The sequence below is a fragment of the Bubalus kerabau genome, chromosome 12 (assembly GCF_029407905.1).
Source record: "Bubalus kerabau isolate K-KA32 ecotype Philippines breed swamp buffalo chromosome 12, PCC_UOA_SB_1v2, whole genome shotgun sequence".
Classification (NCBI taxonomy): domain Eukaryota; kingdom Metazoa; phylum Chordata; class Mammalia; order Artiodactyla; family Bovidae; genus Bubalus; species Bubalus kerabau.
In genome coordinates this window covers 29,168,403-29,191,210 of record NC_073635.1, presented here as the reverse complement: position 1 = coordinate 29,191,210, position 22,808 = coordinate 29,168,403, and the positions used below count along the sequence as shown (strand labels likewise).

General features: G+C 37.9%; 1 protein-coding gene across 6 annotated transcripts in view; it reads left to right on the top strand.

The window, feature by feature from the left end:
- BRCA2 (BRCA2 DNA repair associated) overlaps nucleotides 1-22,808 on the top strand; it is a 54,254-nt gene that overhangs the window by 25,840 nt on the left and 5,606 nt on the right. For 5 of the 6 annotated variants that reach the window (XM_055542390.1, XM_055542392.1, XM_055542388.1 and 2 more), the window contains 12 exons: nucleotides 271-340; nucleotides 6,158-6,561; nucleotides 7,021-7,202; nucleotides 7,926-8,113; nucleotides 9,843-10,013; nucleotides 10,470-10,824; nucleotides 13,191-13,346; nucleotides 13,623-13,767; nucleotides 14,719-14,840; nucleotides 16,989-17,187; nucleotides 17,440-17,603; nucleotides 17,695-17,833. In XM_055542390.1, coding sequence (XP_055398365.1) covers nucleotides 271-340; nucleotides 6,158-6,561; nucleotides 7,021-7,202; nucleotides 7,926-8,113; nucleotides 9,843-10,013; nucleotides 10,470-10,824; nucleotides 13,191-13,346; nucleotides 13,623-13,767; nucleotides 14,719-14,840; nucleotides 16,989-17,187; nucleotides 17,440-17,603; nucleotides 17,695-17,833 — 2,295 coding nt within the window. The remainder of the gene's footprint in view (nucleotides 1-270; nucleotides 341-6,157; nucleotides 6,562-7,020; nucleotides 7,203-7,925; nucleotides 8,114-9,842; nucleotides 10,014-10,469; nucleotides 10,825-13,190; nucleotides 13,347-13,622; nucleotides 13,768-14,718; nucleotides 14,841-16,988; nucleotides 17,188-17,439; nucleotides 17,604-17,694; nucleotides 17,834-22,808) is intronic. The other variant, XM_055542394.1, reaches the window with a different exon arrangement.

The window sequence follows — 22,808 nt, the reverse complement described above, 5'->3', positions numbered from 1 at the left end:
TGACTAAATTTATATTGATTTCATATATATGTTTGCACTGTGAGTTATTTGGTATTAATCATTATCAATTGGAGAACCAAATTTTTTGATAGTTATGAACTAAGCATTCATTATGTGCATTGAAAAAATTTAAATGTATAATTTTCTCAAATTTTTGTTAGTTACAATAATGTATAATGAACAGACATAGGAAATAAAATCTCATTAGATTTTCAGTAATATATAATATAAAATGTATTCATTAATACATAATTGAAATATATTTTTTAGGCACAATGAAAGATAGAAGGTTGTTTATGCATCACATTTCTTTAGAGCCAGTTACCTGTGGACCCTCTTGGTAAGACATGTTTAATTTTTTTTAATTCTACTAATATAGTGGAGTTAAAGTGTGGGTTTTTAAAATATATTTCTAGATACACTGGCTCTAACATATGGTGAAGACTTTAACACTTCCCTTTTTTGTGAGCCTGCATCAGGATTAAGTAGTTCTGTACTCTGGTAGTACTTGATACTGCTACACATATTATCATCTCATCTTTAATAACTTTGTAGACATACAGATTTTACTTCAATTTTATGGATAAGGTACTAAAGTTGAGCAGGATATGGAAATTACTCAAAACCAATTAATAAAGGTGGCATATCCTTGGTAGCTCAGCTAGTAAAGAATCCGCCTGTAATGCAGGAAACCCTGGTTCAATTCCTGGGTCTGGAAGATCTCCTGGAGAAGGCATAGACTACCCACTCCAGTATTCATGGGCTTCCCTGGTGGCTCAGATGGTAAAGAATCTGCCTGCAATGAAGGAGAGCTGGGTTAGATCCCCAGGTTGGGAAGGTCACCTAGAGAAGGGCATGGCAACCCACTCCAGTATTCTTGCCTGGAGAATCCCCAGGGACAGAGGAACCTGGCTGGCTATAATCCATGGGGTCACAAAGAGTTGAACGTGACTGAGCGACTAAGCACACACATATATCTCAATTATATTAATAAAAGTGAAAGAAAAATTAAAGATGACATATATTAAAAATATACTTTTATCTCTCTTCCCTCTCAAAACCATACTAGTTACAAGAGAATTTTTTAAATGTATTAGTCCGCAAGTACAGTGTTGTTTCAGAAGAAACAAATTTTTTAAAAATTAATATTCTTTTTAATATTTATTTTATTTATTTATATATTTATTTGGTTGCACTGGGTCTTAATTGCAGTATGCGAACTCTTAGTTGTGGCATGTGGGATATAGTTCCCTGACCAGGACCAGGGATTGAACCCATGCCTTCTGCATTGGGAGCACAGAGTCTTAGCCACTGGACCACCAGGAAAATCCTGAAATAACAAAACTTTTGAAGCTAAAATCATGAATGACTTAGAAAGACATAGAAATCTAAAACCTAACATGAGAACAGGCAGAGAAGCCACCCAGTTTGCCCTAAAGAACCTGAAAAAGACTCAAATTGGCAGCAATATATACTTCTGAAGGTGAAGTAGAAAATAGGAAGATTAGTTGAAAATCCATGTGAGATTTTCCCCTCCCCCACTGCAGGCAGGCAAAAAATCCCTCTTCTACCAAAAGACCAGAAGGTCGTTCTCTGGAGAAGATGAACTGGAGAGATTCTGAATTGGGGATGGGACTGCGGGAAGGCTCTGAAAACAGAGATTAAGTAAAAATCTGGATTTCAAGTGGTGAGAACCCCTAGCCTGGTTCCCACACTTGGCTCCCAAATGCTGGCAGCTGGGCCTCTAGGCAAAAGACTGAATGATTCTTTTTCTGGGTCTTAGGACCAGCCCAATAGAAAAGGCTACTGATAGTTGCAGGTATTGAAATTAAACTGCATTGCCAGACAGTGAAGCCAACAATTGAAAAGCTCACCAGCACACAGCTTCCAGTCAGCTATTCAGTGCTTCACTCTTAAGTGAGAACAGAAAATCAAAGATCACTCATCACTGGAAGAAAGCTCCTGTGAGAGATAGTATCCAAAGTAAAGGGAAGGCAAAAAAGGAGCTTAGGGAAAGTAGACCATGCAAAAAGAAGAAAACTTCAAAAGTCCAACTGGATTGCTTGCCTTAGAGCCAGGCATGACAAGAATTATTGTCCTATAAATACTAAAATGAATATAACAAAGTGATGTGAAAACATAGAAAAATTGGCAGCTAATTATGTGACAAAAGCTTAATAGGAAAAGTACTTCAGATGGAATGTAAAGAATGCTGGTTAAAAAGGTCATTGCAAATCTGGATGCAGTAAGAAGCTGTGTGACTTTCATCATGGGATTTGTCAGGCATGTGGGTGGGGTGAGGATAGGGAGGAAACAAAGAAATGGGGAGAGTCAGACTAAAAAGGACTTCGCTTGTAGCTCAGTCGGTAAAGAATCTGCCTGCAGTACAGGAGACCCGGATTCGATCCCTGAGTTGGGAAGATCCTCTGGAGAAGGAAATGGCAACCCACCCCAGTATCCTTGCCTGGAAAATCTCATGGAGAGAGGAGCCTGGTGGGTTGCAGTCCATGGGGTCGCAAAGAGTCAGGCACAACTGAGCGACTAACACTTAAGACTAAAAAGGAAAGCTTCCTGGATATCATTTCTGACAAATCAAAACCTGGACAGGCAATAGTTTGTCTTTGGATGTTTCTGAGAAGTGACATAACCAGATGTATGTTTTAGAATTAGATCAGAGAGAAACTATTCCAAGGAGATTAGTAAGGAAGTAAAGGCATTTATTGTCTTCCCAGGTGACGCAGTGGTAGAGAATCCACCTGCCAGTGCAGGAGACCCAGGTTCGATCCCTGGGTCAAGAAGATCCCCTGGAGGAGAGCATGGCAACCTACTTCAGTTGCCATGGACAGTCCTGGAGAATCCCATAGACAAAGGAGCCAGGCAGACTGCAGTGCATGCAGTCACAAGAGTCAGACATGACTTAGCAACTAAAGAACAACAAAGGCTTCGTTTAGTTAGTACATGTGGTAGAGTAGAGATTGAGTGGAAGATAGATTCCCCATATGGCCAGATAGTCATTAACAGAGAGTGGCAAAATATGTCCCAAGTAGATTCAAATAGATGTCTTGATTATAGAAGCTGCAAAGCAGACTCCTCATTTTCACAATAGTCTTCATATTTAAAAACAATAGACTAAAAGAAATCAATGAAAGTAAGTTTTGGAGCAGGTTTATTCATTCCTGTGCATTTGATCACATCTAGAACATCTATTCAAGGAAACAAGTCCAGCAATTGTCACCTTTCCCTCCTGCATTGATAATTTTTCGTTCCTACTGGACTAGTCCCATCGGTGTGAAAGTCGCTCAGTCATGTCCGACTCTTTGCAACCCCATGGACTACACAGTCCATGGAATTCCCCAGGCCAGAATACTGGAGTGGATAGCCTTTCCCTTCTCCAGGGGATCTTTCCAACCCAGGGATCGAGCCCAGGTCTCTCGCATTGCAGGCAGATTCTTTACCAGCTGAGCCACAAGGGAAGCCCAAGAATACTGGAGTGCACAGCGTATCCCTTCTCCAGGGGATCTTCCTGACCCAGGAATTGAACTAGGGTCTCCCCGGTTCTCTGCATTGCAGGCAGATTCTTTACCAACTGAGCTATCAGGGAAGCCCATCAGTATAGGTAGTTGCTATAAATCTCCCATCTTGAAAAGATTTTCGTGACTCCTCTTATCCCACCAATCCATTTCCATGCCCCACTTAAAGCACATCTCATTAGAATTGTCTCAACTCACCTTCTCTACTTAATCTCTTCCCTTTCTCTCCCGAACCCATCTCAGTCTTTTATCACCACCCACTACCACCCCTCATCAAGATTACCAGTGAAGTCCACATTGTCCCCCATCCTTGTGTTAACCTGTCAGTGGCATTGACACAGTTAATCACTCCTGCTTTCTTAACACTTTCTTTATTCTGGCTTCTGGGCCATCTCTCTTGCTTCTCCTCCTATCCCACGGGCTATCTTTCTTACTTTCCTTTGCTAGTTCTTCCCCCAGCCACTAAGTATTAAATTACCCCATGGTTCAGCTCCAAATGGCTTCTCTTCCTGCCCTTCCCCACTACTGTCTCATCTGCTCTCATGACTTTTTGTATACCATCTATTTGGTGATAACTCCAAAATTCATATCTTTAAGCCAGATTTCTTCCAAAAACAATATATTCATTCATTCAGCTACTTGCTTGACATTTTTATTTGGGTGACTTGTAGCCATCATAAACTTAACATCTCCAAAGCTGATGTCCTATCCTATAAATGTAAAAGTCTAACAAGTCTGCTTTCAAAATATACCCGAAATCCAATCACTTCTCACCCCTTCCACCCTTAACACCTGGTTCAAGTCATCATAAAACTGCCTGGATTATTTCAATAGATTTGGTCTCCATGCTTCTGACTTTGCCTCCTCCCTCCTCCCTAGACACAGTGAATTTTCAGCAAAGCAGCTGGCAGGGTCCTTTTTAAAGTATTGATATGACAGATTGTCATATCTGGACTCAAAAACTGTTCCATGACTTCATCTCAGAATACAAGCTGGAATTCTTTGCCGTGCTACCCAGGTTCTCTGTGATCTGGCCTTGTTGCTGCCTCTCCAGTCTCACCTGCTGACTTCCCCTTGCTTACTCTGCTCCAGGCACATGAGTGTCCAGCCTAGCATGTGGTGTCTGCTCTGCCTCCAACAGCCTCCTCCCAAGCCCCTATATGTCTTTCTCTCACCTCTTCTAGGTCTCTATACAAATGTCACCTCATCACTGTATAAAATATCATTTATTTATTTCTGCTGGACACTTCCTGTCCCCCTTATCATGCTTTAATTTTCTCCATAGCATATTATACCAGCTGACATTTGTTTGTTTCCTTCCACTAGAATGTAAACTGTATGATTTTGTTTGGTTTGTCACTATATCCTACAGCCAAAATACTGCCTGGCATGTAGTGGAGCACATTATTTGCTGGCTAGATGAATGGATAACTAAATAAATTCTAGGGTAACTTCAAGTTAGTTCCAAGGGTTTAGGGTTGGGTGAAAGAAAGTATGAGGTTTTCAACAACATATGGAGGAAGAACTTCTACACTTGGGAAGGTAATTAGTTTTAGTTTTGGACAGGCTAAGTTTGAGATGAGTGTGCAACATCAAGGTAGGGATGTCTGATACTTGATGCAGTTCACAGTGTAGGAATAACATCCGGGGAATGTCAAACAAAGATTAATGTTTTGTTGTTAGATAGATGGTGATTTAAGCAATGTAACTGATTCACATCACCCAGGGAAAGTGTCCACAGAATAAATCCAACTTTAGAGGCAGGAATGTTTTTAAGAGAAAGAAGAAGAAAAAAAAAAAAAACAAACAAACACTTTAAAAAAGACAGAAGGAAAAAGAGGGAAAATCGTGGTGTAAATGTTGGTGCTGAGAATTTTAAAAAGGAAGTTTTCAAAACTGTCAGGGGTCAAGCTGAATGTATTTACACATGAAGCTTTATTTATTTTGGCTTCGGAACATCATTAGCACCTTTATTGAAAACAATTTCTACAGAATAATGGGGGAAATGAGAGTTCAATGTAGAAATATTGAAAACAATTTCTACAGAATAATGGGGGAAATGAGAGTTCAATGTAGAAAGTGAAGAGGTGAAAACATCTAGTTTAGATTACCTGTAGAAGAAGGTTGACCACGAGGGATAGGTAACAGTATTACCTTGAAGTGGGGAGATAAGGCTGAGAAAAAAGTCAAGGGTGGGCAAGACTTTCTGAGTGAAAAAGGTGTAACAGATGATGAATGAGAAGGGAAGGATATGGAATGGTCATTGCAAGAGTGAGACTCCCAAGGTTGAGATACAAAATGGGGCCAGGAGTATAGGTGAAGGGGTTACCATGAGAAGAGAACGGGTAGAGAGATGTCTGGTGAAGGATTGAAGTGAGGAGCTGTGATTGAACTGGAGGAGAGACTCTTCTCTATTATTTGCAGGTGATAAAGTCAGGCTGGGAGTTGGTGTGAGAGAGACAGACTTGCAGAGTGTGGTATTCTTTTGGAGAGCAACCATGATGAAATGCAAAACAGTTATCAGAATAGGATTGCCATGTAGCAGTTGGGGGTCTCAACAAAAAAATATTCAGAAACATTTATACATTTACTCGTGAATAAACTTAAATATTTTCTCCCCATTGTAGCATAACTACGGAACAGCAAGAAATACAGAACCCAAATTTCACTGCACCTGGTCAAGAATTTTTATCTAAGTCTCACTTTTATGAACACCTGACTTTGGGAAAGTCTTCAAGCAATTTATCAATTTCAGGGCAGCCACTTTGCAAGGTTCCTGACCCAAGAAATGAGAAAAGGAGACACTCGATAACTATAGGCAAACCCATGAAAGTCTTTGTCCCACCTTTTAAAACTAAATCACACATTCACAGAGATGAGCAGTTTGTTGGCAAGAATACTAATTTGGAGGAAAACAAACAACAAAAAAACATAGATGAGCATGGCTCTGGTGACAGTGAAAACAATGTTAACAGCTGTGAAATTCATCAAACAACTATACTTTTCACCAAGGGTGAAGAAGAACCTTTAGGTATTGTGTAACAATTTGTGTTGACATATTTTTGCCTTTCAGTTATTTATTTCTTATATTAAATAATGCCTTGAGAGGATTTTTCCCACTTTCATTGTGATTACTAATTTCAAAATCTTTTGTAATGCCAGGTCCAAAGCTTAAATTATTCTAATGTTTTTTTCCAAAGGTAACTACTTGTAGATTTTTTTGTTTAAAAAAAAAAAAACAACAAACAGTTTTAGACATATAATCTAGGACTGCTATTATTGGATTATATTTTTACCAGGCTGCTAATTTTCTCCCAAATTCAAAATAAAAACAATCTATTTCTGTTCTTTTATACGTTTTTTTAAGTAGAAACTTTTTTCATCCCTGATGATTTAAAGTTAGAGCAAATTGATATGATTTTATAAAACAAGGGCTGTACTTTTAAAATTTTATATTCAACTTCAGTTTTTGCTGTTTGTTCTTTAATAGATTCAATTACAAATCTTCAGAATGCCAGAGATATACAGGATATGCGAATTAGAAAGAAACAAAGGCAACGTATTTTTCCACAGCCAGGCAGTCTGTATCTTGCAAAAACATCCACTATGCCTAGAATCTCTCTCAGAGAGGCAGTAGAAGGCCGAATTCCCTCTGCGTGTTCTCACAAACAGGTATGCCTTTGTCCACAGTGCTAATAACTCTTATAGCAATGTGTTGCTTTATTAACTGGCATTTCCAAATTGTTTTGTTTAAATAAAGAACAAATTGGGGCAATGGACCAGTAAAATCATGTTCTAATCGGCCTACCGTGGCAGCCTCCTTCCTGTCTGCTGCTTTATTCCACCAAAGTGATCTGTACTTTAAAGTTACTGCTTCTCTTCCCCCTTCAAAATGTATTCATTTAGTACCATAAGTGCTTTCAGCTAGGTGTTAGAGGAAGTGTGAATAACTCATAACCCTGAACCTGCTAAGAGCCATTTACAGTTTTGAAAGAGATTCTTACTAAGCCAGCTCTATCTAGTTAGAATTTGGAGCAATGAAGAGATGAGAGTCTGGGCCCTTTCTAAGTTTTTTAACTTAAGAGGTTTTCTAAAACATTAGGTTACTTTTTTATCCCCACAACGACTTTCTACCACACATAGCGCTGGAAGCAGGTACACCAAGGGACTGAGAAAGGTGCTGCAGACTCTTGAGGGTCATTTATATTACACAAAAATTTTTTAGCTTCTAGTAAGCAAGTTACGTATTTTTATAGTGAATGTTTTCATATTTAAATGAAAAACTTTGGGTAAATTCAGTTTTGGCTTGTTATAATTGTTTTTTCTGTGAAACATGTTCTTTTGTTTGATGATTTGTACTCATTTTCAAAATTTTCTATCATTTATTTTGTCCAGCTATATATGTATGGTGTTTCTAAACACTGTGTAAAAATTAACAGCAAAAATGCAGAGGCTTTTCAGTTTCACACTCAGGATTATTTTGGTAAGGAAAGTTTATGGACTGGAAAGGGAATACAGTTGGCTGATGGTGGATGGCTCATACCCTCCAATGATGGAAAGGCTGGAAAAGAAGAATTTTATAGGTACTCTCTGCAAAGAGAAATTTTATATTATATATTCCAACATCTCTCTCTTTCTCACGAGTCCCTTTTTCATCTTTCTTTATCTCTCTCGAACTTAAAAACTTGACTAGAAATCAAAAAGCTTATACATTGAATCATTTTAAGCACAATGTGGTTCAGTTGATATTCTGTTGAAATCTTTTGAAAAATGAATTTTGGTTTGTCTTAGGATTTACTGAATTGGTTCTGCTTAAATTAGGCCATTATTCTTAATGCTTATACAAAATAAAGACTGATAAGAAAAATTAAGTATGGGTTGGCCTTCTCGTAAAACCACACACACAGACACACTTCCGTGCGTATTCTCTTTCATTGTGTATTTCAGTAAATATATGAATACTAAAATTAGAAATACTTAAATATCAGTAATACCAAATAACTAGAGAACCCCAGTGGCCCTAAAACTTCAACCAACAGTTTAGAAACTGTTTATCCTCTTAGGATTCTAATGTTTATACAAACAGAATTTAAAGTGCTATCAGGGAAGGTATTTATTACCTGATGCCAGTGACAAGCAATGGGAAACTTTTCTCCAGCACCCTTATTTTTGAGATCTAGGTTTATCTTTCCAAAATGTACAGCTTTGGAAAAGTGGTAAAGCATCTTTTCCCTAAATTTTTCTTGTTTTTAGAGTATTTTAAAACAGGAATGTATTTACATCTTGGCATTTACCCCATATGTCAAATATTGATTCTAGTTGGAAAAGTAACAGTTGTATCACTTAATTGTATTAAGAAGACCACATAGTTTAGAGGTCAATAGTGATTATTTTGTAATCAAGTAGGCATGGTTCAAAAATCTTCTGAGTGTTGAAGCTCAAGCTTTTAAAAAAAAAAAAAAGAAATAAAGTGAAAGTTTATTGAAGCAAGAAGCCTCTCTCAGAGATAGTTAGGTAAAGAGCGGCTGCCTCTTTATCTGCTTGCCTTTTTATCAGTTAGCAGATATTTACTGAAGACCTACTATACCCAGATACTGCTAATATCTTGGGTACTAGGGTTAGCAAAACAAAAAAATCTTTGCCCTAGTAAGTCATATATTCTAGTGGAGGGGTTTGAGACAAGGAAGGAAAATTTTTGAAAGGACTAAGTAAATCATATAGTATATTAAAAAGCGATAAGTACTTTGAAGATAAAACTAGCAAAGTGGGGTAGAGAGAATTGAGTGAGGAGAGGTACAACTTTTTAAACAGAGTAAGAAGGCAACATGTAAGGGTACCAGTGCCAGTGGTTGGTAGACCAGAGGGGGAATGTTTATGGATGTTCTCTTAATTACTTCTGGTCACGTTAGTACTGAGAGTGAGAATGGGAAAGGCAGAGGGGTTGTAGATTTGAGCAGAAAGGAGTAGATATTAAGAGAACCAGGACTAGAGAAGGAAATTCTTGGGTGATTTCTAAAAACAATCTCTTTAATAAGAAATACATAATCTAAAATATAATTATTTTAAATTAAATATCTTATTTTTCAGTTGAAACAAGTGTATTGAATAATATGTGAAATTTTCATTAGCATATTTTGATACATGTCAAATCATTTTCTAAAGTTATATTGCTTACTGATTATACATTAACTTATAAAAAACTTATTGAATGATCTTATACAATTTAGTTTTTGTGCAAAGAATAGTTGGGGCTATTGAACTCAGTATCATCTTATGTGGTTTTTATTCTTCATTCTCCCTTTATTTGTTCAGAGCTCTGTGTGACACCCCAGGTGTGGATCCAAAGCTTATTTCTAGAGTTTGGGTCTATAATCATTATAGATGGATTATATGGAAACTAGCAGCTATGGAATTTGCCTTTCCTAAGAAATTTGCTAATAGATGCCTGAACCCAGAAAGGGTACTTCTTCAACTAAAATACAGGCAAGTTTAAAGCATCCTATTATGTAATCCTGTATTGTGGTATGGGTCAGACTTGTAAGCCACCTGTGACTGTCCATCATAAAGGATGACTAGCCAGTTGTCATGATAGTTGCTATCCCACTTGTATAGCATAGTTCTCATGTTACCCTCCAGCCCCTGCACATTTATATACCTCTTGCTTCCCTTTTGTCCTTCCCTCTTCTCAAACTCTTGGCACGTGAGAATATGAATTTGACAAGTAAAGCATTGCATTTGGGGGAGATTAATATTTAACTCATTTTAGCAGTATAAAACTTAATATAATGCCAACTATCATCTTTGAAATTCTCTTTGGTCTTGGTATTTCTTCAGTAAAGGTTATTTAATTTTTATTCTCAATTTTTCAGTGACTTTTTTATTACAGTGAAATTCTAGACTCACAATTCCTAAAATAATGCATTTTTCTATTTCTTATAGATATGATGTGGAAATCGATAGAAGCAAAAGATCAGCGATAAAAAAGATAATGGAAAGGGATGACATAGCTGCAAAAACACTTGTTCTCTGTGTTTCTGAAATAATTTCATTAAGCACAGATATATCTGAACCTTCTAGCAGTAAGACTAGCAGTGTGGATACCACAAAGGTGGCCGTTGTCCAACTTACAGATGGATGGTATGCTATTAAGGCCCAGGTGGACCCTCCCCTCTCAGCTCTCCTAAAGAACGGTAGACTGACTGTGGGTCAGAAGATTGTAATTCACGGAGCAGAGCTGGTGGGCTCTCCTGATGCCTGTACACCTCTTGAAGCCCCAGAATCTCTTATGTTAAAGGTAAGTTAAATACATGCACACTCTTGGTAAAAATCAGGCACTGATTCAGTTAAATTCTAGAGAGGATTTACATTTACATTTTAAATTTACTTATGCCTATTATGTTTCATTTTTTGAAAAATGTACTGATACTCTATGTGTAAGTGGCAGGTTTCTCAGATAGTTAAATTTTTTGTGATTTGGGGGGAAAGCTAGAGATATTTATTATGCTAAAACAATGTGGGTTGCAGTTAAAGAATAGGAGTAAATTTGCCTACACCTCAACTCCAGAAAAATAAATGACCCAATCAAAAAATGGGCCAAAGAACTAAATAGACATTTCTCCAAAGAAGACATCCAGGTGGCTAACAAACACATGAAAAGATGCTCAACATCACTCATTATCAGAGAAATGCAAATCAAAACCACTATGAGGTACCATTTCACACCCGTCAAAATGGCTGCAATCCAAAAATCTACAAGCAATACATGCTGGAGAGGGTGTGGAGAAAAGGGAACCCTCTTACACTGTTGGTGGGAATGCAAACTAGTACAGCCACTATGGAGAACAGTGTGGAGATTCCTTAAAAAACTGGAAATAGAACTGCCTTATGATCCAGCAATCCCACTGCTGGGCATACACACTGAGGAAACCAGAAGGGAAAGAGACACATGTAGCCCAGTGTTCATCACAGCACTGTTTATAATAGCCAGGACATGGAAGCAACCTAGATGTCCATCAGCAGATGAATGGATAAGAAAGCAGTGGTACATATACACAATGGAGTATTACTCAGCCATTAAAAAGAATACATTTGAATCAGTTCTAATGAGGTGGATGAAACTGGAGCCTATTATACAGAGTGAAGTAAGCCAGAAAGAAAAACACCAATACAGTATACTAACGCATATATATGGAATTTAGAAAGATGGTAACAATAACCCTGTGTACGAGACAGCAAAAGAGACACTGAGGTATAGAACAGTGTTATGGACTCTGTGGGAGAGGGTGAGGGTGGGAAGATTTGGGAGAATGGCATTGAAACATGTATAATACCATGTATGAAACGAGTTGCCAGTCCAGGTTCGATGCACGATACTGGATGCTTGGGGCTAGTGCACTGGGACGACCCAGAGGGATGGTATGGGGAGGGAGGAGGGAGGAGGGTTCAGGATGGGGAACACATGTATACCTGTGGCGGATTCATTTTGATATTTGGCAAAACTAATACAATTTTTAAAGTTTAAAATAAAATGTAAAAAAAAAAAAAAAAAAAGAATAGGAGTAAATTTACATCAGATGCTTGATTTTTATACTTGGAGCTCTTGCCACCATGTTGTTCTCATAGTATTGCTCAACTTCCACCCTGGTGACTAGGCCAGATCTCTGTTTCAGTGTGATTAGAACATCAAGTCTCAGTGATTCTTGAATATATAATACTAAAGTACACTTTTCATATCTGTGTATATTTAAACCTAGGTAACAGGACTTTGTCAGTGTTGAATAGTCTACAATATTGCTATCAGAAATGATTGCAATGTTGCACATTCAGATTCACTTATGAAATAACCTTGTAAAGAATTTACTTCTGTTATATTTTGAATCACTATTTCAGGAAAGCATTTTAATAAATTAATCATTTTTAAGTTAAAGAGATAATTTGTCATTAACTTGGGCTTCAATTCAGCATACAATATACTATGATTTACATTTCCTTTCTTTACAACTTACTGCTTTCCCTGGAGTTATTAAATGTCTTGTCTTGTTTTTCTTAATTTTTTTTATCCTTATTACCAACTCATTTCCACACAAGAGCCACATAAAAATCATCTCACTATGTTAAAATACCTTTATCAGTTTCACTTCTTTTTCCTGAAGATTCCTCGGATTTCTCCGTATTCCTGCTCAATTCCAAAGTGGTTATTGTCCATGTATGTGGCACAGTTACCATTCTTGAGATTATTTTCACCTCTTTCTGTGTTAGAAGCCCCATAGTCTGGATTTTGTATCTTTCTAGATTTGTTCCCTGGTTTTAAGGCAGACAACTACCATAGGCTTCTTGAGAAAGGGAACATGCAGTCATTTTTTATCTTATTACAAAGTTGACTGAATATAGAATTTGAGGTTGAAATAATTCCTTCAGAATTTTGAAGACATTTCTTCTGTTACCTTACTTCTAGTACAGTTTCTACTAAGTTCAGTGTTGGTCTTTCTTATTCCCAGCCCTTCACTATGGATCTGTCCCTAAGACGTTTTTAGACTGCCTGTCTCTATTATTCTGAAGTTGCACAGTAAGATCAACCCTAAAAGAAGGAAAATTATTATGAAATCTGAAGTAGAAGTGAATATATATTTCGCTTATAAATCAATTTGTTAATTTGTCTAGATTTCTGCTAATAGCACTCGACCTGCTTGCTGGTATACCAAACTTGGATTCTCCCCCGATCCCAGACCTCTTCCTCTTCCCTTGTCATCACTCTTCAGCGATGGAGGAAATGTTGGTTGTGTTGATATAATTATTCAGAGAGCATACCCTATACAGGTATGATATATTCATGAAACTTACTCTGTATGTCTTCTTTTGCATGCTCAGTCATGAAATAATTGAAATAATTCCTTCAGAATTTTGAAGACATTTCTTCTGTTACCTTGCTTCTAGTACAGTTTCTGCTAAGTTCAGTGTTGGTTCCAACTCTGTGATCCCAAGGACCAGAGCCCACTAGGCCCCTGTATCCATGGGAGTATTTCTTCCCATAGAGACGATTAATTTGAATGATCCCTCCCTACCATATGTTTCTGTTTGACACATTATTAACAGTGGATGGAGAAGACATCAACTGGATTATATATATTTCGCAATGAAAGAGAAGAAGAAAAGGAAGCAGCAAAATATGCAGAAGCTCAGCAAAAGAAGCTGGAAGCCCTGTTCACTAAAATTCAAGCAGAATTTGAAGACCATGAAGGTAAAATGAGTTGTGTTTACAAGATCTTTTTTTCATGTGAAAATAAAGTTTTAGAAGCTTCTAATTGGGTTAATTGTCTTCATTTTGAGTAATAGATTTTTTTTCTGATTCTGAATCTGAATTTTTTTATTTTTAAAAAAAATTACATAGAAATATAGATAAGCATTGAATTGGCCCCAAAATATCAGATCTTTATTCACCACAGTTAGTTTTTAGAACCTCACAAATTGCCTTAGGCAATTAAACATTATAGACCTACAGCACTTTTCAAAAGTCTTAATTAAACTCCCCCTTGAGCTTTAGTAAGTAGAGTATTTGTGGCATCGATTTTTGGTATTAGAGAAAGGAAAACAAGGGAAAGAACTATCAGATTATTCTCCCCAAACCATTTGTCATTTTCTGTCCTCTGTGTCTTTATCTGTGTTATAGAACTTGCATTTTTGCTCTTGTAGTTGTTGATTTTTATGTTTTTATACCTGGAGCTTGAGCTTGTTTTTCCCAGTGGCATCAATTTGAATAATAAAAATCATAGTGTTTTATGCTTAAAAGACATGAAATTTTACTTTCTTATCTACCTTTTTTATTGTGGAAAATATTATGTTCTGCATTTCTTCATGATTTTATTATTTAGCTTCATGTTCTATATAAATTTGAAGGAAAATGGGATTCTCAATATTTGATTTGCTTAAAATTAACACTAGCTCATAATTAGGTGAATCATGAAATCATTTACTTTAATTTACAAATTGTTCTAATGAAGTAAATTCTGTATGACAGTTTTTAAAACCATTAATACACTAGTTTCAAATTTTCCTGGAGAACTTTTAGCAGATAAGTAGTTTATTTTTAACCTCCCTTCTTTGGGTGCTTTTTTTTTTTTTTTTTGCTGAGTTCTCTAGTTTTCAGTGTTCTTAAATTCATAGTTTAGCTTACTTAGTGTTTTTTCCCTAGAAAATGTGACAGAACAATGTATACCATCACGTACACTAACAAGACAGCAAGTCCGTGCTCTGCAAGATGGTGCAGAACTTTATGAAGCTGTGAAGAACGCGCCAGACCCAAGTTACCTTGAGGTGAGAGAGTAAGTGGGCCTGCAGGAAGTAAGTAAGTGAAGCCTCAGTCTTCATCCTTCAAGGTGGGAAGCTGTCGTCACTCATCTGGTCATTACTGGAGACAGTATGTTGAAATGCTGTGTTTCTCAAAGAGGATGTGTACATTTCTAGGATCCTCAGTGATGTACCAAACCAGTGTGGTACATTTCTACTTCTGTACCAAACAGAGGATGAAAGGGTTAAATAATTTTATATATTAAATATGGTTTACAATGTGGTCAGAACTTGTTTGTTTTTAAGGTAAAACAAGTATCTTCAAAGCACTGTCTCAGTTTCCTCAGCTCTTCAGATCCTGCCTAGAGTTTATTTCATGATCCTCTACCTTAAGGATAGTTAGTTGTAACACTAAAATGTGTTACAAACAGCACAGGCTTTAGAACCATGGCTCTACCATTTATTAGCTAAGCAAATAGGAGATAAAATAGCTGTCAAATGGCCACAAAAGATGTTTTAGAATCAAATTGGATAATGTATATAAAGTATTGTTGCAAAGTTTTATATAAATGTTATTATTAAAACATCATTTCATATATTAAGGTAATCTGCTTCCCAAATTTTTAGACACCTGGGTATCTAATTAATGCAACTTCTAAGATTACTTTGCTAAATAGGGAGAAGAGGGGAAATTTTAGGAAGACAATTTATTGATTAATATCATTTATTTGATGACAGTAAATGTTGTATATGGCTTTAACTTTCTTAAGTGGGCCCTCAAAGTAAACACTGCTCTGCTCAGAGAGTGAGCAGTGCTGTTCTGAATAGAATTCCCCTGTATTCCCAAATGTTACAACACAGACTGTCTCTATGGATAGTGAGTCTGATTTTCAAGCCTGTGAGTACAGTTGCTACAAGTCTGTATGGCTTTGTTATGCTTTCCTGAGAAATTATTTGTCTCTGTCTCTTTATGTTTGTTGATGCTTATGAAAACATAGTCTTAATTTCATCCATAAAATTTAACAAAATATTATTCTGGTTTCCTTTTATAGAGTTTACTTACAAGGAGAAAGTAGGGGGCAGGATGAGAGCAGGGAGACTAAGTTCTAGACCCTGGCCCTGTGTAGCTGGACAGACCTCAGACCTCCTCCACCACCATCTGCCTGGGAAAGCCTGAGGGTGGCTTATCTCTAAGGGTCTAAGTTTATGTGGTTCTAAGAGATTCACTGAAAGAAAGGTATCATTATCATTCTTAGAGAAAGAAATTGCCATCAGTTTCTAAAATATCTGTTAAAAGGACTTGTTTTCAGTGATAATGTTTAGTTGTTGTGGGGCATCTGAAATCACGTAATTTTTTTTAAATAACGTTTAACCTAAACACTGCCTGTTTAGGAACATCTTTGTAAGGCACAGGGTCCCCCTTCCCAGTACAGACTCAGGTATTAACATGGGTGAGTCAGCAGCAGTCTAGTAGGTTATATGTCAGAATTCCCATTTATTTTATTTTATTTTATTTGTTAACACTGGGTGAGATTCCTAGGAGGTTCAAACACCAGTTTGCTAAATGACTGGGAGAGAAATGTAGAGACAGAGATAAGTGCTTATAGTACATACCTGTTTTAAATTGTATCTACTGTTCCAGAGAGTTAATGAAATTATACTACAGGGGCTAAGAATGGAGGTCTCTTGAGCCAACCCCTGCCTGTATGGCTCTGCAAATTATTTATTTTGTCTGTACCTCAGCTTCAACACCTACCTCATGGAAACAATAACAGTACCTACCTCATAGGATTATTGTAAGAATTAAATGAATTAATACATTACCCATACATAGACTTGTTTCTGAAATATCATAAGCATTCAGATGCATTTATAATGTCAGTGTTGATCATTATGATTATTACAGTATATTTATAAGTAGGGGTTGTTTTGGCCCTAGGTAAATTTGTCACAAGGATTAGTAAACTGTTTAAGGCACTTGAAAATACTTGTTATGTGATAAACTGACTACATAAATCTCAATTTTTATATTGTCACATCCTTAACATGAACTCATTTCTGTTGTATTTTATCCCCATTTAAAGAGATTTGTCTCCAATAGATGAGGTGGTTTATTTCTGTTTTGTTTACTTTATACTCCGAAATCATCTGCCTCAATATACCAATTGGCCACAGGGTTATTTTAGTGAAGAGCAGTTAAGAGCCTTGAATAATCACAGACAGATGTTGAATGATAAGAAGCAAGCCCAGATCCAGGTGGAACTCAGGAAGGCTATGGAGTCTGCTGAGCAAGGGGAACAGATTTTGCCAAGGGACGTTACACCGGTGTGGAAGCTGCGTATCATGAGCTATAAGAGAAGGGAAAAAGATTCAGGTCAGTATGGAGAGTTTTTGTTTTTAATCAATTTTAAGTTTAAAAAATTATTATGTTATTAAATTATTTCAAATGGTAGATCAAGAGTTAAGTGAGTATATATCAGGGGAGACAAAATGGGCTCCCAGTGCCCACAAAATGACAATATATCCCTTGGATCTTTGTAGTCCTCAGTATTTATTTTTAAACAAGATTCTTAATGATTATCATTTTTTCAATTATAATTTGTCTTTTTCCTCTTTCTCTCAATAGTTATATTGAATATCTGGCGTCCATCATCAGAACTATACTCCCTCTTAACAGAGGGAAAGAGATACAGAATCTATCATCTTACAGCATCAAAATCTAAGAGTAAATATGAAAGAGCTAACATACAGTTGACAGCAACAAAAAAGACTCAGTATCAACAACTACCGGTATAAACTTCTCATCATAATTTTTCAATTTTGACAAATGCGTATTAGTTTATAGAATCCATGTATTTTTCTGATTTTTTTTTTCTTGTAGGCTTCAGATGAAATTCTATTACAAATCTATCAGCCAAGGGAGCCCCTTCACTTCAACAAATTATTGGATTCAGACTTCCAGCCGCCTTGTTCTGAGGTGGACCTAATAGGATTTGTAGTTTCTGTTGTGAAAAAAATAGGTAATACACAGTGTATTTAATGGTAGCTTTTTTATGGATGCTTTGGAAAAGCATTATATTTTAAAATTTATCTTCCTTATGATTAACTGAAGCCACTAATTGACAAGTTTGGTAACTAGTGATTTGAAAGTACATTTGTTTTAACTTGATTCTTAAAGGCAGTTCTAGAATATCACAAGGAAGCAACTTATATGTCATTCTGTGCTACTTACAGAAATTGCTAGAAAATGTTTTGCACCACAGTAATGATTACAAAATAATCTCCTTCTGCAGTTAACTGAGCTATCAAGCCTTCACCTCCTATCTCAGTTTTTATTACTCTTTAACATCTTAGCCAAATTAATCTCTACTTTATTCCATCAATATGACATTGTTCACTCCTCCTTCCATACCCTGTTCTATAGATTTTATCTGCAAACCATGTGCTCAGCTTATGTCTCAACTTTAGCACAAAAGCCTACCATTTATTGGTAATTTTGTGCCAGGCCCTTCAGCATTTGGTATCACCACCCCTACCCCCCAGAACTCTGGGCCCCCTTCCCCTTCAGCTGTGCTAACACCTTCCTTGATATTCTTGCGCCCACTTTCGTCTCAGAGCCTTTACACTGCTCCCTCTCCTAGAAACCCTGCCCCCACATTCCCTTGGCTCCTTCAGGCCTCTGGTGAAACGCAGGCGCCTAAGAGGCCTTTCATTGAGCCCCTTTGTAAAAGCTGTATTTCCCCTGCTCCCAACTGAGCACTATTTCTCCCCTTTTTTGCCTTATTTTTATCCATAGCACCCACCAGCACCTATGTTTTTTTGATCTCCCTCTTCTGGAATGTTAGCTCTCTAAGGGCAGAGACTTTGTTACTGCTGTATCGTCAGCTCTTAAAACAGTGCCAGGTTCAGGGTAGGGTCTCAGATCCATGGATTCCTTGTTGATCAACTTCTCTGTCACAGCTTCTCACTTTCTCAGCTCTTTGGCTAAGGTTTATCGTCAGTCTTTTTTTCAAGAAGGCTTCAACTGTGCCATATTACAGGAGTTCCTCATATGTTTGAAATGTGAAACTATTGCCCTAATTCTGGGACTGTGTCTTGGCAGGCATAATAATGTAGGATCTTGCTTTCTTTCCTTCCCTCAGAACTTTGTAGAAATTCCCCTTCTGACATTAAACAGTCTAAAATTTCCCATTTAGGTGATTTTCTTTTTATGTTTAGATGTCTGAAGAATATGTTTTGAGGTCCAAAAGTTCAAGCTGTATCTTATAAACACTCGATACAGTTCTCCTGAAACACAGACGGCCTTTTTATCTGCAAATTCAGGCAATTCCCTGGTGGTCCAGTGATTAGGACTCGGTGCTTTCATTGTTAAGGGGGCCCAGGTTCAATCCCTGGTTGGGGAACTAAGATTCCACAAACTACATTGTGCAGCTAAATAATAATCTGCAGATTCAGTGCTTTCTTTGTATCAGATAAATTCTGTAATATCTTTGAATAAATCTTTTATTTCACTTAGTAGGATTTCTACTTCAAAGCCAGCAGTTAGTCTTACGTTGGATTTTTTTTTTTTTAACCTTTTCTCTGCTTCTGTCTTTTCCATCTCCATTCACCATGATTGTATATTAGTAATTTCTGCAATGTTTTATTCCTTGTGATTTGTAATGCATGCATTTGTCCCATTATAGATAGTTTATTGGTGTCCTCAGTCTCTTTCTTTGATCCTGCAGTCTCCTTTTTGTCTTACAGGACTATTTTTCATCCAGTATCCATATCCAAGCTTTTATTTTATTGATTATGTTCCTATTAAGTACAATAGCATGAGTCAGTTTTGAAGACTTCAGAAATTTTCTTTTAGTTTTATTTTTGGGTTGTGCTCTTTGTCTTTTGGTATGTTCTTTTTTTTTGCTTAATGTGTTTTTGTTGTGTTTTAGTGCTTTGTGGGTTTTTCTTTAACCACAGTATGTTAATGTACTACATGGTTTTTGTAGCATTTTTATTTCATCTTGTCATATTTGGGTGATTCCAAACATCATCATTATTGTAATAGAGGGTGGGTAAGGTTTATTCAGTTTCTTCAATCAGCATTTATTGAATGCCTGTCATGTGCCAGGCACTGTTCTAAATGCCTAGGGGCATAGCAATGAGAAACAGGTAAATATTCTTGCCCTCATGGAGCCTACATTATGGCTAGGGAGGGAGATCACAAACAAAATAAGTAGCACATCCAGTTTTCTTAGTGTGGCTAAGGAAGAAAATGAAGGAGGGAGTGACAGGTAGGATGGGGGAAGGGGAGAGGACTGCAGCTTTAGACAGCAACATGAGGAAAGATCTCACTGCAAAGGTGGCATCTGGAAGAGACATGAAGGACTAGAGGGAGAGAGGCATGTGGGCATCTTGGTCGGGGTCGGGGGGGCACATTCCAGGAAGAAGGAGTGGCAGTGACAAAGGTCATGTTAGAGAATGACCCTGGTGCCTAAAAGCATTAGCAGCGGCCAGCGAGTGAGCAGTAACAGCTGGGAAGAGGCAGTGGAGGACTGAATTATGGTGTGGGCCTTGCATGAATTCTCTCTCTGAAGGTTTCAAGTAGAGGAGTGACACCCTCTTTCCTTCCAAGGAGCAAGCATCTTTTAATTTCATGGCTGCAGTCACCATCTGCAGTGATTTTGGAGCCCAAGAAAATAAAGTCTCTCTGTTTCCATTGCTTCCTCATCTATTTGCTGTGAGGTGATGAGACTGGATGCCATGATCTTAGTTTTTTGAATGTTGAGTTTTAAGTCATCTTTTTCACTGTCCTCTTTCACTTTCAGGAAAAAGCTCTTCAGTTCTTTGCTTTCTGCCATAAGGGCGGTGTTATCTGCATATTTGAGGTTATTGATATTTCTCCCGGGAATCTTGATTCCAGCTTGTGCTTCATCCAGCCCAGCATTTCACACGTACTCTGCATAGAAGTTAAATAAGTTAATAGAAGTTAAATAAGGGTGACAATATACAGCCTTGATGTACTCGTTTCCCAACTTGGAACCAGTTTGTTGTTCCATGTCCAGTTCTAACCATTGCTTCTTGACCTGCATAGAGATTTCTCAGGAGGCAGGTCAGGTGGTCTGGTATGGTATTCCCATCTCTTTAAGAATTTTCCACCATTTGTTGTGATCCATGCAGTCAAAGGCTTTGGCATAGTCAATAAAGCAGCAGCAGATGTTTCTCTGGAATTCTCTTGCTTTTTCTATGATCCAACTGATGTCAATTTGATCTCCGGTTCCTCTGCCTTTTCTAAATCCAGCTTGAACATCTGGAAGTTCATAGTTCACGTACTGTCGAAGCCTCATTTGGAGAATTTTGACCATTACTTTGCTAGCCTGAGATGAATGCAATTGAGCAATGGTTTGAACATTCTTTGGCATTGCCTTTCTTTGGGATTGGAATGAAAACTGACCTTTTCCAGTCCAGTGGCCACTGCTAAGTTTTCCAAATTTGCTGGCATATTGAGTGCATAGCTTGAAAGAAAAGCTATGACCAATGTAGACAGCATATTAAAAAGCAGAGACGTTACCTTGCCGACAAAGGTCCGTCTAGTCAAAGCTATGGTTTTTCCAGTAGTCATGTGTGGATGTGAAAGTTGGATTATAAAGAAAGCTGAGTGCTGAAGAATTGATGCTTTTGAACTGTGGTGTTGGAGAAGAGTCTTGAGAGTCCCTTGGACTGCAAGGATATTAAACCAGTCAATCCTAAAAGAAATCAGTCCTGAATATTCACTGGAAGGGCTGATGCTCAAACTGAAACTCCAATTCTTTGACCACCTGATGCTAATAACTGACTTTTTGGAAAAGACCCTGATGCTGGGAAAGATTGAAGGCAGGAAGAATAGGGGACGACAGAGGATGAGATGGTTAGATGGCATCACTGACTAGATGGACTTAAGTTTGAGTGAGCTCCAGGTGTTGGTGATGGACAGGGAAGCCTGGTGTGCTGCAGTCCATGGGGTTGCAAAGAGTCGGACACGACTGAGCCACTGAACTGAACTGTGACACCCTCTGACTAGGTTTTCTCAGGATCACGCAGGCTGCTCTATTGAGAATAGACTGCAGGGGGGCGTGAGACTCCAAACAGGGAAATCAGTTGGAGGCTGTTGTAGAAATTTAGGCAATTGATAATAGTTTGGAGCAAACAGAGCAACAGGAGTGGCCAGGAATAGTCAGATTGTGGTTGTATTTTGAAGGTAGGGGGACAGTGTGGATGAAGAGAAGAATCAAGGAGTGAGGGCCGAGGTTTTGTCTGAGCAGCTGGAGGAATGGAGTTGCTATATAGAGGGGAGTACACAAGAAAAACAGGTGGGCAGGGAAGGCCAGGAGCTTTATCAACTAAAGATTTTTACTTGACAGCTGGATATTGTTATAAGGGAATGGTCTAGGCTGAAAATACAAGTTGGCAAGTCATCAACATACAGGTGATGCTTAACAGGAGACAGGATGAGGTCACTGGGTGTGGGAGTAGGTAGAGAAAAGAGCCAGGGCCTGACTTAGGCCTGTCAGAGGCATTTGATACCACAGAGAGAGGTGAGGCTGACAAGGGAGAGGTGGGACACGGTGTCCAGAGGCAGTGTGCAGAGGCCAGGGACTGGACGTGTGGGATGAACTGGGAGCTTCGGTTTCTCTTGGAGACAGACGTAAGACTAGTTCTAATGGTCCCACAGCAGATTGTGGTGACGAGGTGAGCTGTGTGAGAGGGACCCGCCAACACTTCATGCAGTTGACTCTCTTTTTCTGTGGTATTGAAGACCAGTTTTTCCCCTCTTAGTTACTGTATGAAGGTGGGATGTTTTAGTTGCTATCCACTGTTTATTCCCATTATCCCTGGAAGATACTGTGTTGCAGATCATTTTCCCTAGTTCAGCAAGTAGCCCCATGTATTCATTCATCTGCTGAACCACAAACTTAAGCAACATATTATCTCACAGTTCTGAAGGCTGGAAGTCCAAAATCAAGGTACTGGCAGGGT